Source organism: Pseudochaenichthys georgianus, chromosome 8 (assembly GCF_902827115.2).
Source record: "Pseudochaenichthys georgianus chromosome 8, fPseGeo1.2, whole genome shotgun sequence".
Classification (NCBI taxonomy): Eukaryota; Metazoa; Chordata; class Actinopteri; order Perciformes; family Channichthyidae; genus Pseudochaenichthys; species Pseudochaenichthys georgianus.
The window spans coordinates 26,756,259-26,772,584 of NC_047510.2; the positions used below are offsets into that span (position 1 = coordinate 26,756,259).

Here is a 16,326-nt window from a genome sequence, read left to right on the forward strand (position 1 = left end):
CTATTTTATTTATGCATATTTTTTTATCTCTCCAGTTTAAAACGATATGTCTGGTTTACTGTCCTATAGTATACATTGGAATGATTTCAAACCTGTTTTATCCCAATAATTATAAAAGAGTGCCTTGGAAATATGTGTTTACATAAATTGTGATCAAAACGTTTGAGACCCACTGAGATAACTTAGACTAAAGTGAACTATCTAAACACTGAGAGTCCTTTACCTCACTGAGCTGAAGTTATCAGCCTCTCAGTCTGACTGGAGAGGACTCTCCCTCCACATCATTGTAGAAACATCTTCTTCTTCCGTAAGAGCAGCTAGCACCAGATGCTAATAACAACAGCGCCGGTTCCAGTGCACCCTCGTGACCTGCGGTTGCCAGATAAGCCAACATCCCCCATTTTCATCACTTGCAGCGCCCATCGTACAGGGCAAATGAAAAGTGTAACCGGGATGAAAAGGGTGTTACATTTACTTAATTATGAATGTTGTTACATCAAGGCCGAAAATTAGGATGAGCACCAACGGTCAAAACATTTATTTTTTCTCCCAGAGCTGTCAGCGCAGCGCCTCCACAGATCTGGCGCCCTAGGCGAACATTTATAATGCCAGTGCGACAGGCCGGCCCTGGTCTCAGGTTACACTGTAGGAAATGTAGATACAACGCTACATTTCCCGCCCCGCTGCAGTCATGCAGTAGGCTACGGAGAGCGGCGAGAAACATTTCCTCAGGAATCGAAAAGCGGAACCGAAATTCACATTTCTAAATGATACCGTTGGAATCGAAATGTTGGAACCGGTTCCGAACCGGAACCGGTTCTCGGTACCCAACCCTAAACGTAATACATGATTGTCACTAAAAGCCTTGTCTCCTCCATTTTGTAGATTATTTATGACTTTTGATTCCACATAAACACATCGGCAAAATTCGGCTTACTTTGAGCATGTGTTTTAAACAGTTTAATCCTTTTGTGAATTGTTTCCACTTGCGCCGTCCTTTAATTACTTCGTACAGCGGGAATCCAAATTAATTAATCCTGAGTCCAACAACCATCAAAGTCACTCCAATAGTGCTCCTTAATTACGCTTTCTTCCACCTTTAACACAATACTTCACATTCATCCAGTTTGTGACAGTAGTTGTAGCATTTTTGAGACTTTTGAACTTTAATTACCCCCTTGTGTGTGTGGGGGGGGGGGGGGGGGGGAAACGCAACTTCCAACAGGAGTCATTTGGGGGGGCTCTTGGGAAAGGTTGGGAACCCCTGGTTTAAGCAATGCAAATGTGATTTCTTTCTGCGTTCTGTCTTGCATTTGTGCTCTGCAAATTTCACAGTCACTAGTATGTCATTGTGTTCTTCCCGGTTAAGTCTTTGTCAAAGTGTTTTCTTAAATCTTTCTTTCTTTTTTTAGGGTTAGGGTTACTAATTATCCTTTTCTTACATGTGGTTTTGTCTCCCTTTCAATGCCATCATTCACAAGTCCAAAACACTGAAATATTATGAATCCAATGCATTACCTTCAGACAATAAACAACATGTCTCCGTCTGTCGTTCCCTTTGTTTCTCTGTCCCCAGGCTGTCTTTGACTGTGTGGTGAACTCTCTGAAGAATGTGCTCAACATCCTGATTGTCTACTTACTCTTCATGTTCATCTTTGCTGTGGTGGCCGTGCAGCTGTTCAAGGGACGCTTCTTTTACTGCACTGACGAATCCAAAGAGTTTGAGCGCGATTGCAGGTCAGGAAAAAGCCAACTATACTGTACCCTGAGTGGTGAACACGTTCTGGTCTCCTTCTTTCTATTGAGTTGAGGCCACTTCATGCTTAAGTGTTTCTTCTCCTTACGCTGCATCTTCAAATCATATCTCAGGGGCGAATATCTGGTGTATGAAGGCGTTAACGAAGTGAAGGCGCAGAAGCGGGAGTGGAAGAAGTACGATTTCCACTACGACAACGTGGCTTGGGCCCTACTCACCCTCTTCACCGTGTCTACCGGAGAGGGGTGGCCGCAGTGAGTACAATTAAACACAGACAGTCACATGCAGCTTAAATGTTTTCCGACAGCCTATAACCGTAAACTGTTCCCCTCTCTTCCTCCGCAGGGTGCTGAAACATTCAGTGGATGCGACTTATGAGAACCAGGGCCCGAGCCCGGGGTACCGGATGGAAATGTCCATCTTTTACGTGGTGTACTTCGTGGTCTTCCCCTTCTTCTTCGTCAACATATTCGTGGCTCTAATCATCATCACTTTCCAAGAGCAAGGAGATAAGATGATGGAGGACTATAGTTTAGAAAAAAATGAGGTGAGGAAAGGAATATTTGAGGGACTGGAGAACATTTGAGCGGGATAAGAACATAACCACTTTTGATGTTTGTTTTTTTGCAGAGAGCCTGTATAGATTTTGCCATCAACGCCAGACCTCTGACACGCCACATGCCTAAGAACAAGCTGAGCTTCCAATACAGAATGTGGGAGTTTGTGGTGTCGCCGCCATTTGAATACACTATAATGGCAATGATCGCGCTCAACACCGTCGTGCTAATGATGAAGGTAATTCACAACGCACACATTTGCATTGAAAATAAGGATAAGTACTCGTTTCTGAGGTTCATCTCTCTTTCGTTGTAACGCTTTTTTTCAAGTCCAGACATGATGTTGCACTTTTTCTGTGAGACATTTTTTTTAATGAATACTGCTGACTCATAAAGTGTGTGTCTTAATCCTCTTTTTTCTGTCCCTGGTGGTGTGTGTGTGTGTGTGTGTGTGTGTGTGTGTGTGTGTGTGTGTGTGTGTGTGTGTGTGTGTGTGTGTGTGTGTGTGTGTGTGTGTGTGGTGTGTGTGTGTGTGTGTGTGTGTGTGTGTGTGTGTGTGTGTGTGTGTGTGTGTGTGTGTGTGTGTGTGTGTGTGTGTGTGTGTGTGTGTGTGTGTGTGTGTGTGAGAGTGTGTGTGTGTGTGTGTGTGTGTGTGTGTGTGTGTGTGTGTGTGTGTGTGTGTGTGTGTGTGTGTGTGTGTGTGTGTGTGTGTGTGTGTGTGTGTGTGTGTGGTGAGGATGTATTAGCAAGTGCTGAATCAGTATATATTATACTTATGCTACTCAAGCAAAAGTTGTGTACAGATCAGTGAGATTGAATATGCCCTTATGACTAAAAAGCCAAACAATGCGCTAAAAGGGAATTAAGTGCAAAAAAGTAACTTAATGAGATGAGCTCTGGTTCATGTCGTGGAGTCAGCCCCGTATATTATTTAGTAACGTTGGGACACATTGTCTTGTCGTGGATTATTTCTTATGTATTTAAGGAGAAACTGTGGGGGAATAATGAGCAACTTAAGGTAAAAGAAATGTTATAAATGGTGACTGCGAGATGCCAGCAGTTGAGTTTGCAGTTGTTGTAGGCTGCATAGAAAAGAGAGGGAGGTGGATGAGTACAACATTGAAAGAAGAGATAGTTAAAGGATGAATGTTGGGAGTAGATTCAGGACAGAGGGCGAAAGTTAATAAAGTAATTAGAAAAACGAGAATGAATGACAGAAAGGCGTTAAAAAGAGAAGCTACAATCACGGAGAGGGTGGAGATTAAATAGGATTGGATTTCATTCTTAACCACACACAACATGCACAATCCAACACACAACACCGGGCCTTAGAGACGTGTGTGTGTGTGTGTGTGTGTGTGTGTGTGTGTGTGTGTGTGTGTGTGTGTGTGTGTGTGTGTGTGTGTGTGTGTGTGTTGGTCAAGGTGGTTTATTTTAATAGCCGCCTCCCTTGCTCTCTCTGTGTCCCTCCACTTGTCTAATGTACAGTTAGGCTGAGGGCGCTGTGTAGGAGAGAGAAGAAGAAGCAGATCTCCCTCGTCAGCATTTATTCCTCACTATCCTTCTTTTTACCTAAAGTCGCTTTACGTTAAAAGGGAAACATTTTAAAATGATGTATATCTGTAGATAATGGTACAGATTGAATTAAATATACACAGGAGCCTTTTTGTAGGAGTTTTGGGAGCTGTCGGGAATGATGTGACTGTATTTGCTGTATGTACTTGTATATTCCTGTAGGTGTAATGAGGCTGATGCAGTACACGTTGTTCTTGTCTGCTGGCATCCGCCCAACATGCCGTCACTGATGGTCCATCTGTCTTATCTGATTTATTTCCTGTTCCTGTCTGACACTAACATGTCTTTTTGTTCTCCTTCTTCTCTTTCTGTCCGACGTGTATTCGCTCCATGTCTCGTTCTTTACATCTCATGCTCTGTCTGCATCGTGTTATTGTAATAAATGAATCCCATTGTATCATTTTCCCTTTCATTTCAATATGATTTTGTCTACTCTCCATCTCCTTGCATTGCCCATTTCTTTGTCAATATTTGATCTCTCTGTCCCTGCTACATCCATGTCTACATTTCCCTTATCTTCCTCCCTATTTCTACCTCATCATCCCTCTTTCTCTTTTCCTATTCACAGAATTATTTCAAAGATGCCTGGAATATCTTTGACTGTGTCACAGTTCTGGGCAGCGTTACCGACATCCTGGTTACGGAGCTTGGGGTAAGTCGCAGGATCAGAGGGCATTTTCTGATTAAATGTGAATGTTTGAACGATCTGATTCAAAACGGCAAACAGCCAGAATTGATATCTATTAGCAATCTTTGTCGATCTCTTTTGACTGTTTGTTAGGTGAGCTTCAGCGTGTGTCTCAGGGCTTATACAGCTGTATCTATAACGCATACAGTAGACAAGAGAAGTAGAGCAGGAGTTAGAGGCTACTGTTGAGCCTTGCGTTGCTCAGCCATGCATGAACGACTCCTGAAAGTCTTATATAAATGTCCCAGTTGGTGGGACGAGGAGAGACCAGACTGCAGACAGAGCTGACAGCGGGGCGGAAAGCTAGCGAGCCAGTGCACAGCTTCTGCAGGCAACCGTAACAGCCAATCAAATGATCAGATTGCATCTTAAGCTGGCCAATGCAGTTGCATCAGCCATATGTTAGTCATTATAGTACAGCTGAAGTGTTGAAGGTCTATAGGACTTTTGACTGTCCACAAACAATTAAAAAAGGATTGGTCTGATTACAAGGTCTGTTAGTTATATTATTGCTACACAGCACACTAAATTACTTTGACTGTGATATTTACATATTATCTTGGGTGATAAGTTTCATTATTATGTTATATAGTGACACCCATCATCACTTGAATATGAGCGCTAGTGTATTGAGTTTTAATTAACTATCACAGTTGTTTTAGCCTGGCCGCCTGAGTTTGCTTTTATCACCTGAAAGCTATATATAGGTCACATGGAAACACAAACAAGGTAGCACAAGGCCATACAACTCGTACTGTGTGTACTAATCTGTATGTGAAAGGGCATATTTTAGGAAGAGTGTCCTTTTCTAAATATATTCTTAAGGTGTGTTCAGACAAAACACGAGGTGATGTATTTAGATGTTGTGTGATTGCCTACAAACTCAATGTGAGTTCAAATAGTCCCACTAGACACTGCCTCCTACGAATAGCTGCTCCTTTCCCATTCACTTCCATTCAAGCAAGTGGGTGTTCAAACATATTTTTGACCTAAGCAAAAAGATTCACACTTCTTGGGCTTTTAAAAAAATCCTAAATGTCCAAAAATGTGAAACGGACATGTTTGCTAGCTTATAGCTAATGTCTGAACTATTGGTATATTGTCTGTTTGGAGCAAATAACCCGCAAGAATAGTACAGGATAAGACATTTGCTTTTTGTTCTGTCTGAACACACATATTTTACAAGCGCTGCAGACATTAACAAGCTCTTTGGTCTGGAAACGTTACCTATCAGTTCTGTCTAAAGAAGCAAGGGATACCAATGATTCAAGCGCTCTTAAGACCTACATTGATGGTTCAGCCAGATTCTAGTAAACATGCTCTAACTGGTTGGTTTTCATACTGGTTTACAGTCATGTTTATCTATTTAGAATCTGTCCCTGTGTCCAACAATCCCCTGCTGCCTTGATCCTTGGTATCCCTGCAATATGAATGTGTAAAATCTGCAGAGCGAAAACCTGCTTCTGTGTTAACTTGTCTCTGTAATGACTGTCGATTTCTTTCTTGTTTTTATCTTTTTACATGCTTTCTTTATATCGTCCGCAAACTTAACGACGATCTACTGTAATCTACCTCGCCCCGCCCCCCTTCTCCCCCCGACACCTACTACTTCCTGCGATTCCATCCAATCAAAATGCACTATGAATCCTCTGTGTCCACCCATGACAACCGGCTTGGTCAATCTCTCTGGTTGTTCTTCGAACCAACCAAAAATCAAAAAATGTGCTGCTATAAACCATATGTCTGCAACATCTACATGTAGATGGTTTGTAATTTTTTGGAGATCTTATTTTACTGCATCTGTTACAACTGCATCCCAGCCAATGTGATAGCTTTGTGCATGATTTGCTCGAACCCCACCACAAAGAACCTTTAACTCTGAGTGAGCTCAACATGTGTAGGGTTTGTATTTGTTGCCAAGTTTTCTAACCTCTCTACCAGTCGCTGTATGATTCATATCTTGTATTGTAATCCTAGCTTAGATCTACTGTTCATTTTGCAAAGCAAGCATTGTAAAACAACGGAACAGAATGCTACATATATGCATCGGGATTAGCTATCTATTGTATGCGCACACACACACTCAAACTCACACACACATATGACAGTGACTGGGTAGAGTGTTTCCAGTAACGACAGAGTGAATCCGAAGCGTTGCCCTGAGCAGAGAGAACAAGTGATGCATGCTGCCCCTCGCATGTCTCTGGCAAGAATCCTTTATTAACACACACAGAAACACACACACACACACACAGAAACACACACACTGAGCAATATAATAATACATGCATGTGCCTGCTGCCAGCCCCTTTTTAGCACTTCAAGTCTCACTTTAACTCACCTCTATTGCACATCTTTTGTTCTATACTCTGATACATGGTTGAAGAACTCTGCATTACACATTTCATTTAAATTAATGGTAATATCTTTTGTTTAAATTAAGTTTAATCGACACATAGAATCCCAATGTGTAAGGCACATACTCATGCTGGTGAGACTGAATATATATTGACCTGATTTGGTCCTTCAACCACCCTTTTGCTCTTATTTGTCCGTGACATCACCACTGGTTGTCACATGACTTCGGCAGCCATTCCTATTTGATGAATTTTCCGCTGAGCCTTTAGCGTTACCGGTTTGCCTTGTGTTAGTGCTCACCTGCATGTTCTGGGCTTGCTTCATTTTAGAAATATTGCATATTTTGCCTTGAGAGAACTAGTGCATTTGGTTGTGTTTCCAAGGAAACGTCCTGATGTCCCTGCACTTTAACTACTCACCATTCCTGCCACAACTACTACTACGTAACCCAATTGGATGACACTAGTTAGATTTGGATGATTTCCCCTTGTGTTGTTTGGTTTTGTCTAACTTAATGGATATGAAAAAGCTTGTTGGAGCCTTGCTGGTTTGAGTTTGGTTTGCTTTGACTTGTTTGGCTCCTGATTCCTTTATTTGTTTGAATCTCCCTCCGTTTGGATTTGACTGTTTTTCCTCATTTGTTATGGTTTGGTTGTATAAGGAAAATTGTTTGCACACTTTGCACCAAAACTAACTCCTCTTTCCCTTTATTCCAACCCCGAATCCTTCCTATTCTCTTCTTCCCTCCTCTTCAACGTTTCTCTTCTTTACTTTCAACCCTAATTCTTTCCACACCCCCTTTCTCTATACCTCTTTCCTTCTCTCTTTCTCTGGGCTTATGTTGTGGCTGTACTGTAGAATAATTTCATCAACCTAAGTTTCCTGAGGCTGTTCAGGGCAGCTCGTCTCATCAAGCTGCTGAGGCAGGGAGAAACCATTCGCATCCTGCTCTGGACCTTCGTTCAGTCCTTCAAGGTTTACACCCAATTACACAGCTCAGCAAACATACACATCACATGCATTTTACAGAAATACACCTATACAACCTTTTGTTTATATACCGTACTTTTCGGACTATAAAGCGCACCTGCATATAAGCCGCAGCAGCTAAATTGTCCGTCTGTCTTGCTTTCGTTCTGTCTCTCACTTCCACTTTTACTTTGGCGCGCTACCTGTCTCTCTCTTTTCCGGCCTCCAGCTGTTCCTGCTGGAGCTGGAGCCCGCCGCTTAGAGGTGGCGGGCGCGGACCGGTCATAGAGCCCATAGAGTTAAAGGTGGTTAATTGTACCTGTAAAATCCATAGATTTAGGAGGTTCTCTAGTGGCCGTTAGCTGTACAAAAAAAATGGGGGGAAAAGTCGCGGTTTATAGTCCGAAAAGTACGGTACTTGAACAGTGCCTAGGTGCAATCTTGTATATTTTGCACAGGGCACTATTATGTTTGAAGCATACACCTGACGGATAATGTGTCTCCCCCCAGGCGCTGCCTTATGTCTGCCTCCTCATCGCCATGCTGTTCTTCATTTACGCCATCATTGGCATGCAGGTGGGTGAGAGCCTCAACCTCAAAAGCGTCTGTACTGCTTTGGGGATGCATTACATATATATTTGAAAGTTAATAATGATTATGAAGAGGAGGAGGAGGAGGAGGAGGAGGAGGAGGATGCCAAAAGGAGAATGATGATAAGGATCCGGTGCATAACGAGAGGAGGAGGATCAGGATTATAGAAGCGGCGTGTTGGCGTATTAGGAGCTGCTTTTGTCGCAAACGAAGCCAGAGAGGTCACTAATGAGAAGTGTGGTTTTCAGTGTTGACAGTATGAGTGTGCTCAACAGCTGTTTGGGAATATCGCTATTGATGAAGAAGGAGAGAGTGCCATCAACCCGCACAACAACTTCCAGACCTTCGTAATGGCTCTCATGCTGCTCTTCAGGTGCGTGTGTTTTGTGGATCTGTGCATATACACAGTGTTTAGTTTTAGCATCTCATAAAGAAATAAAGAGTTTTTTGTAAAAAATATCTGAAACCTGGGTGACTTTTTACTTCATAAATCACAGAACCTTTTTGTGTGTCTTTTAGGAGTGCGACGGGGGAGGCGTGGCATGAGATCATGCTGTCGTGTCTGGGGAGCAAGGAGTGCGACCCCCTGACCGGAAATCCAGAGCCAGAGTGTGGCAGCCAGTTTGCTTACCTCTACTTTGTCTCTTTCATCTTCTTCTGTTCATTCTTGGTGAGTACATACTACGTAATCTAACACACTCATCTGTCCCTTGTGTTATGATCCAGTAGTACCATTTTAAAGGCATCAAACAACTCAATTACGGACTCTAAGCCCATAGATCAGATTTTATATAAAGATAAATACAGTAACATCTAGGGCTTTATGTTGACATTCAAATACTAATGTACACAAATCTTTTTTTGTGTTTGAATCCAGTATGTATGCACAGTAGCAGAAAGCGTAGGCTACACTTATATTATTAGTGTTGTACTATTTATACAATTATATTTCATCGGTGGCTGTGTGATTATAACCGACGTGTGTGATCCAAACGTTTTAAAGTCCAGAGTCCAAAAGTCAACATTTATTAAAAGAAAATAAATTTAATTATTTACAGATCTCACAACACATTTGAATCTAACGAAATATTCTTCTTTAATCCATATTCGTTGACATTAAGCCGTCAGATGCGATGTTGAACGTTCTGCCGGTGTGTTCGTGTGTGTTCGTGTGTAGATGCTGAATCTGTTTGTCGCCGTCATCATGGACAACTTTGAGTACCTGACGCGAGATTCCTCCATTCTGGGACCTCACCACCTGGATGAGTATGTCAGGATATGGGCCGAGTATGACCCTGCTGCCTGGTGAGTGGGAACGTGCATGCACTCATGGTGCGCATACACACACATATGCACACACAACAGAACTGTTCCATGGAAATTACACTCATTTAATTCTAACATTATTAAAGAAGTAAGAAAAAACGCTTTTTTCATAAACTTATCATATTTTTGGTTGTGCTTGCAACAGTTGTCGACACAAAACAGCACAGTACTTATAATAATAATAATAATACATTTAATTTCAAAGCGCTTTTCCAGGTGCTCAAAGACGCTTTACAGTGGTTTGATAAAACCAACCAGACAGACATTATTTTCTTGCTTTAATATACTCGTTAACACGGTAAAATCAGCAACAATAAATCCGTAAGTTTTCAACAGTGGTTTAGATTTGTGTTAGACTGAATCACGAGGTGTTTGAAATGATCTGGAATAGACACACAAAAGAATAAACCACTCGTATGAACTAATAGGAATGTTCTAGTGAAAGAGCTGCAAGAGGGCTGTAACGGATCTGAGCATAACCTCATCAGGCATCTGGTTATCTCTCTCACGCCGTACAACCCCTCCCTCCTCCTCCCCCTCCTCCTCCTCCTCCTCCTCTTCTTCTTTTCTGTAAATATTTCCTGAAATATCCCCCACCCCGTCCCAAATATTTTACCACTCCTGGAATCTGCATACGGTTTAAAAAACAATGTGGCAATGTCTACACACAGCTCCCTAGTCCAACTCTGTGGTCTAAATGTCTCCTGTAGACATGCTACGTTTCATGGTATCTGTATTCCAGTGCCTGTGTGTTGCCCCGACCTGTAGCCTGCACAGAGACAGCTCTACAAAGTCTGAAAAGAGAAGTATTAGTAGGAATGTATAACATTTTGTGTTCTATTCATTGACACTAACATGCTATTTTCAACCCCAACGTACTACATCTGACACGCTGCACAGGAATCAGAAGACGGGGCACTAAGATACTTAACATTAAACACATAATATTAAGAGGGAGGAGATCTACACACCACAAGCAGCTATTAAGCGTTTAGCTGGTAACCAAGGACATGTTTTTCTACTCTGTTTGCACATCTTTAATTACATTGTGCACACATCTAGACAGGGGTTTGACTGGAGGGACTAAAGCAAGGGCTGTCGAACTGAGGACGAGGAGTAAGAGAGAGAGAAACAGAATAAAGGAGGAAGATGGAAAAATGACCTTGAGTCATATAATGTACTCGTGTCAGGCTGGAGTTACAAATGTGATGACTTTGACAAATGACACTCAAACTGTTCTTTAACATCAACAACGTGTGCCTTTTGGCTTTCTTCATAACTTCCCCGAATCCCAAAGATTTGAAAAGTATATGATTTGAAAAAGTTAAATATCCTGAATCAACTTGCTTTAAAGCTATTCATTGCCAGCCGATGTGCAAATAAATACTCAGATGACTTTGTTTAACCCTATCAGACAGCATCAAATGAAGTCGCTGAAAGAAACCACGATGAACTGTTAAGTCACACGTGCCAGATAGGAAACAAAGTACAAAAACAAGGCAATGTCCAACAAAAACATGTTAGTGTACAAAATGTGCATGTGGAAAAATGAGAGCAGCAGCCATGTTTAGGACTTAGGACTACATTGTTTTTAAAATGTGCTATACAAATAAAACCTGATTTGATTTGATTATTTGTCAGTTGTAAAACATTGAGGCTAAAAAAACACATTTAACAAATGGTGGCATAAAGTGGAAAACGGATAGTGTGTAGAGTTGGTAACTGTAGGAGCATGCAGGTGCAGAAGTCAGTCATTTACAGTCAACGTGTTGTAAAGTATTTCCAGATACTGTGTTCTTGTCACTCTTGTGCTCTTCCTCCCAATGTTCTGTCTTCTTTCTCGCTGTCTGTGTGTTTTTTTTCCTGTGCGTGTGTTTCATTAACTCCCCTGTATTCTTCTTGCAGCGGGCGCATTCATTATAAGGACATGTACAGTTTATTGCGAGTTATCGACCCGCCTCTCGGCTTAGGAAAGAAATGCCCCCATAGGGTGGCCTGCAAGGTTTGACTTCTATTAAAACAAAATCTCTCAACCACACTTGCTAGCCACAGCATCCAGGAATGGAGTGAATGCCGCTTTATTTTTTATTATCATTTCAATTTAAACCTTATTTTCCACCATTATCGACTTGCATTCTGAATTGCTGAGAGAATGTGCGGGACAATGCAGACACCCAGAGACGCATGTGGAATGCACCAACAAACAAATCCACCTTTTTAGCACATTTGAAAACAAATCTTTCTTTTGTAAATATTCTTTTTTGATTATTATTTTCTTTTTGCTTGGAGCCATGGCTATAATGTAGCAAGCTACGGTTGCTCACTGTAGTGTTGCATTGTTCTTGGTTTTTTGGGGGTTTGGGGAAAGACAGAAACTGCATTGACACCCCTTCCTCCTCCTCCCCTCTCTCCTGGTCCGAGCAGCAGCACACACACACACACACACACACACACACACACACACACACACACACACACATATATATATATATATATATATATATATATATATATGCCTTTGTCCTGCTTACACAGAGTTGTCTTCTGATACCTACATTTACTTCTCAAATTCCAATCCTCCTGTTGTTTCCCTTCCCTCTGACCTTTACTCCCTCGGAGTAGCTCACACAGAAGCCACACAGCCACAGTCGCTCCAAATCAGCCCAATAACCTTGTCTTTCTGTTGTTTATTTATTTTACTTGGTCTTCCTCTAATTCTCTCTCTTTATCTCTGACTCTGCGCCTCCTCCTTTTCAACTCTGTCCTTAAATCACTCCTCAATCTCTCGCTGCATCTTATTTCTCTCCTCTTCTCTCTTTTCTAAATATCTCCATCTCTCCTTTTCTTTGTGCTCTTGTTAACGGGGTGATGGCTGATGATGCAGTGGCAGGATCAGTTGCAGGGAAATGTATGACATGCTGAGGCAAATGTGTCCTCCACTAGGCCTCGGGAAGAGGTGTCCAGCACGGGTGGCCTACAAGGTCAGAAAGGGCCCCATCTTCACCCCCAGTCTCCTATGGGTGTTATTTTGGGAGGGGGGGGGGGTCCAGAAAGGGGAGGGTGCCAGGGATTCAAGCGCTCAACGTGGTGTAACCTTTAGTGTCGTTGTTTTCTTCAGTTCTGTTTCTGTTTCTTTTCGTGGAAAGTGGGGGTGGGCTGGTCGGTGTTGTGGCGTTGTGTGGTGGTGTGGGATTGGTGGGAGGAGGTAGCAAGATGGGGTTAAGGGTTAAGCTGGGGTGGGGTGGGGGGGTGTGTATCCACAGGAGGGGACGAAAAGAGGGACCTTCTCAGCTCGTTTGCACCGTGTACGACACACATTTACACAGACATGCACATTTTTTGAAATAGTGTCATTATTCTTCAGGTAAAGTGATCGTAACAAGCTAATGTATGAATGCAGTTATTTTAACAGTTGAGATATGAAATAGTTAGACATTTCACACATGAATACACACACACACACACACACACACACACACACACACACACACACACACACACACACACACAGAAACATGCGTGTGCAGCAGGGCTTGGAAGGTCCGCTAGACTTACGTCCTCTGACTCGTTCCGTCCTGTGGATGTGGCAGACAACCACGCACACATGCACACACACACACAGATTGAAGTCATATCCACCTACACACAGATATGTTCTCTTATCCCTAATGGTAGAGAGAGCAGAAGGGCTTGTCTCAGTGATGTTTCCCTCAGAGAGCCTTTGGTTGCCATACAGAAGCAGTTCTTGTTCTGTCACCCTTCATGTAGCAGCTCCAAGCCCCCAAGCAGCTCTTTTTCTATCTGCAAGTCCAATCTTCTCTTTGTCCTTTGGTTCTGTCGTCAATGCAGTTCTATTCTGTTTCCAGCCCCCCTCATCTCTGCATATTGCTCCCCTCCCCACACATATACACTCCCTCACCTGCCTTCTGCATGGCCGATAACCACCAACCCAATGCACAAACCCCCGTCTGTCATATAATCAGCTCTGACACAATTAATCTGACATCAATTGTCACCAGAAATATAGAAATATACAGAAATATAACAACACATTTGCCTTCATGGTACCACATGTTCCTGTTACACCTCTTGTGATCAATGCGTCTCATGAAGCATCATTGGCAGATCACTGTGAGCCTCGGGGGGGCAGCCGGCCAAACAGCCTGTAGGCACAGGAGATCACTCCATCGCGTCCATCGCTTTATCCACCTCCCTTCTACTCCTGCAGGCCTGGGGCAAATAGTACTGACATTATATGACATTTAAAATGAATAGGGCTTAGATATGAGTATTTTCATGAGGTGGTTTCCAGTATTTAAATGGCCAATGCCGATATTTAGAAGGTGGCCAATATTTATTACCAATTACCATTTTTAACATTTACTTGATCAAGTAGAAATTGTTTAGTGGTTTTTTCTAGTTTTACCCATTTTGTTTTGGAGAGGAGCAGATCAATTGTTAAAAAATAGTCTTATTGCTGAACCATGAAGAAATTGTTATCATGGGCTACACCGTCATTATTGCTGAGATGAGAGCCCCCTAGTGGCCGAACATTGCATATTTGAATGTATGTATAAGGACAAATCTATGATCGAAATAAATGTCCACAGGTAACTAAACTAAACAAATATATGAAAAAATATATGATTTTAATTTAATTAACAACAGTGAAATAGTATATAAAATCTAAATGGCATTAATCTGCCCGATTATTCAGCCTACTACTACCATGTATTTACAGTGTGTAATTGTACTAAAAATAATTATCCGTCTCCACTTGATTACACTCAAAGGGAAAACATTCACCTGAGGTTTGAATTATATTATTTGCTTCAGGTTTTCGCACCCCTATCTCTGTCTCTTTCTCATGTTTTGATTTGATTACCCCAGCCTTACATTAGATGCTTTCTTCTTCTCCTCTTTTTTATTTGACCAACTATTCTCCCTAAAAGCCTCCTCCCTGAACTTAAACGTAGACCCCTACTCCCCTCACCCAACAACCTAACATGCTCTACATGCATGGTTTTGGCTTCCCTGATCTAACCCTAATTGCCATCTTTGTGTTGATTCCTTATTTCCCGTTCAACTTTCCCTGAGCCAATGAGAGAAATCCAAACCTTACCTTTGACCTTCCCCCCAGTCCACAGAACAATGACCCATCCGCTCCACTGCTCTTAACCTTCAGTCTTCTCTGTCCTGAAGAGACACGCAGGGCCTTCAGGCAGGACCGCTTTCGTAGAGAAACAGCCAGTGTGGTGATGTTTCTTTCTTTTTTTCCTTTCCATCGTTTTTGCTCTTGTCTCTTTTGGTCACATTTTCCTCTTTACACGCTCCAGCTCTTAACCTATTAACCTATTGATTTTTATTTCTCTAACATCTCTTTCCCTTAAGCTGTCCCTTTCAACTCTTTTAAAATCTATTTTCTGGCAGAAGCCATATTTCCTTTCACCTCATATACCTGGACTATGTTCACCTGAACAATCACCTGCATTTTAGCACCAAAACACCACTTCCATGGTGGCCATTTCTTTTGTTTCTTCTTCTTTCTGTTTCCACAGAATGCTGCTCTCTCTCACCTATTAACCCTCCAAGTCTGTGCCCATTTTTCACATTTTAGACATCAGATAATTAGCACTAGAGCGAGATGCTCTATTATTTCAGGTTAGCCCATCGTCTACAGATGTTCTTATTCCCTACAATAACTAGCCACTTTAAAACAACTCATTTTAATGTCGCCAACAGAGGATGCTTTCTGTGTAAGGCTGTGCAGCTGCTTGTCCTGAGAGGCATTTTGTGTATGCATCGCATGCCGCATGAGGGTGGGATATGCAAGAGAGGTTTGGGGGATAGAGTTTTGATGGATGGATTAAAGGAAAGGCATTACATCTGGGTGTGGGGGCAGGCATGATAAGCTGCATGCTGGGATGTCGCCGTCTTCTGTCACCAAACACCCGAACGTCAATCTGTCATCTGTGACTTGCTGTGTGTCTGTGTTATAAATGATGAACCAACAAGACCTATACAAAATCAAACCAATAAACGAAAAACAAAGTGTGTTCCTTCTTAGATCGGCCCCTTGGTTGTTTTTGGTTTAATGGTTTGTCATTAGGCCTCTGTTGTTTTCACTGTGAACCTCCAGGAGGAGCTCTGGGTGTTAGTAGCTGCTGCTCAGGCTGTCCTGTATCCTCATTGAAGGCTCAACATCACCTGTTTTACCAACCTGTGAGGACTTGTGATTGTCAACAAATTGACTTCGAAGACCAGTTACGAAATACATGAGTCAAGGAACCAATCTTGAAAAAAAAAACGTCTTTATTAATCATCTTAGCACTCACAGGTTCGTCCATACGACAAAACAGATTGAATACTGTGAATTTCCTAAATGTGAATTGATGTCGCAGATGCACTGAATATCAAATAGACCTAATTGGACACTGAGTCAGAGCTTGCTACAGATGCTATGCAAAGCTCCTTCAACCCTCCTTTACCACGACCCCTCCCCCTCC

The 16,326-nt window shown here is 42.2% G+C and overlaps 1 protein-coding gene across 1 annotated transcript in view; it reads left to right on the forward strand.

Annotated features, from left to right (window-relative positions):
* Positions 1-16,326, forward strand: part of cacna1aa (calcium channel, voltage-dependent, P/Q type, alpha 1A subunit, a) — an 86,474-nt gene that overhangs the window by 52,310 nt on the left and 17,838 nt on the right. The window contains 12 exon segments of the mRNA XM_071204064.1: positions 1,577-1,737; positions 1,870-2,010; positions 2,102-2,303; positions 2,387-2,642; positions 2,710-2,741; positions 4,457-4,540; positions 7,793-7,909; positions 8,414-8,479; positions 8,770-8,867; positions 9,014-9,164; positions 9,672-9,799; positions 11,726-11,822. Of these exon segments, the coding sequence (XP_071060165.1) occupies positions 1,577-1,737; positions 1,870-2,010; positions 2,102-2,303; positions 2,387-2,642; positions 2,710-2,741; positions 4,457-4,540; positions 7,793-7,909; positions 8,414-8,479; positions 8,770-8,867; positions 9,014-9,164; positions 9,672-9,799; positions 11,726-11,822 (1,533 nt within the window).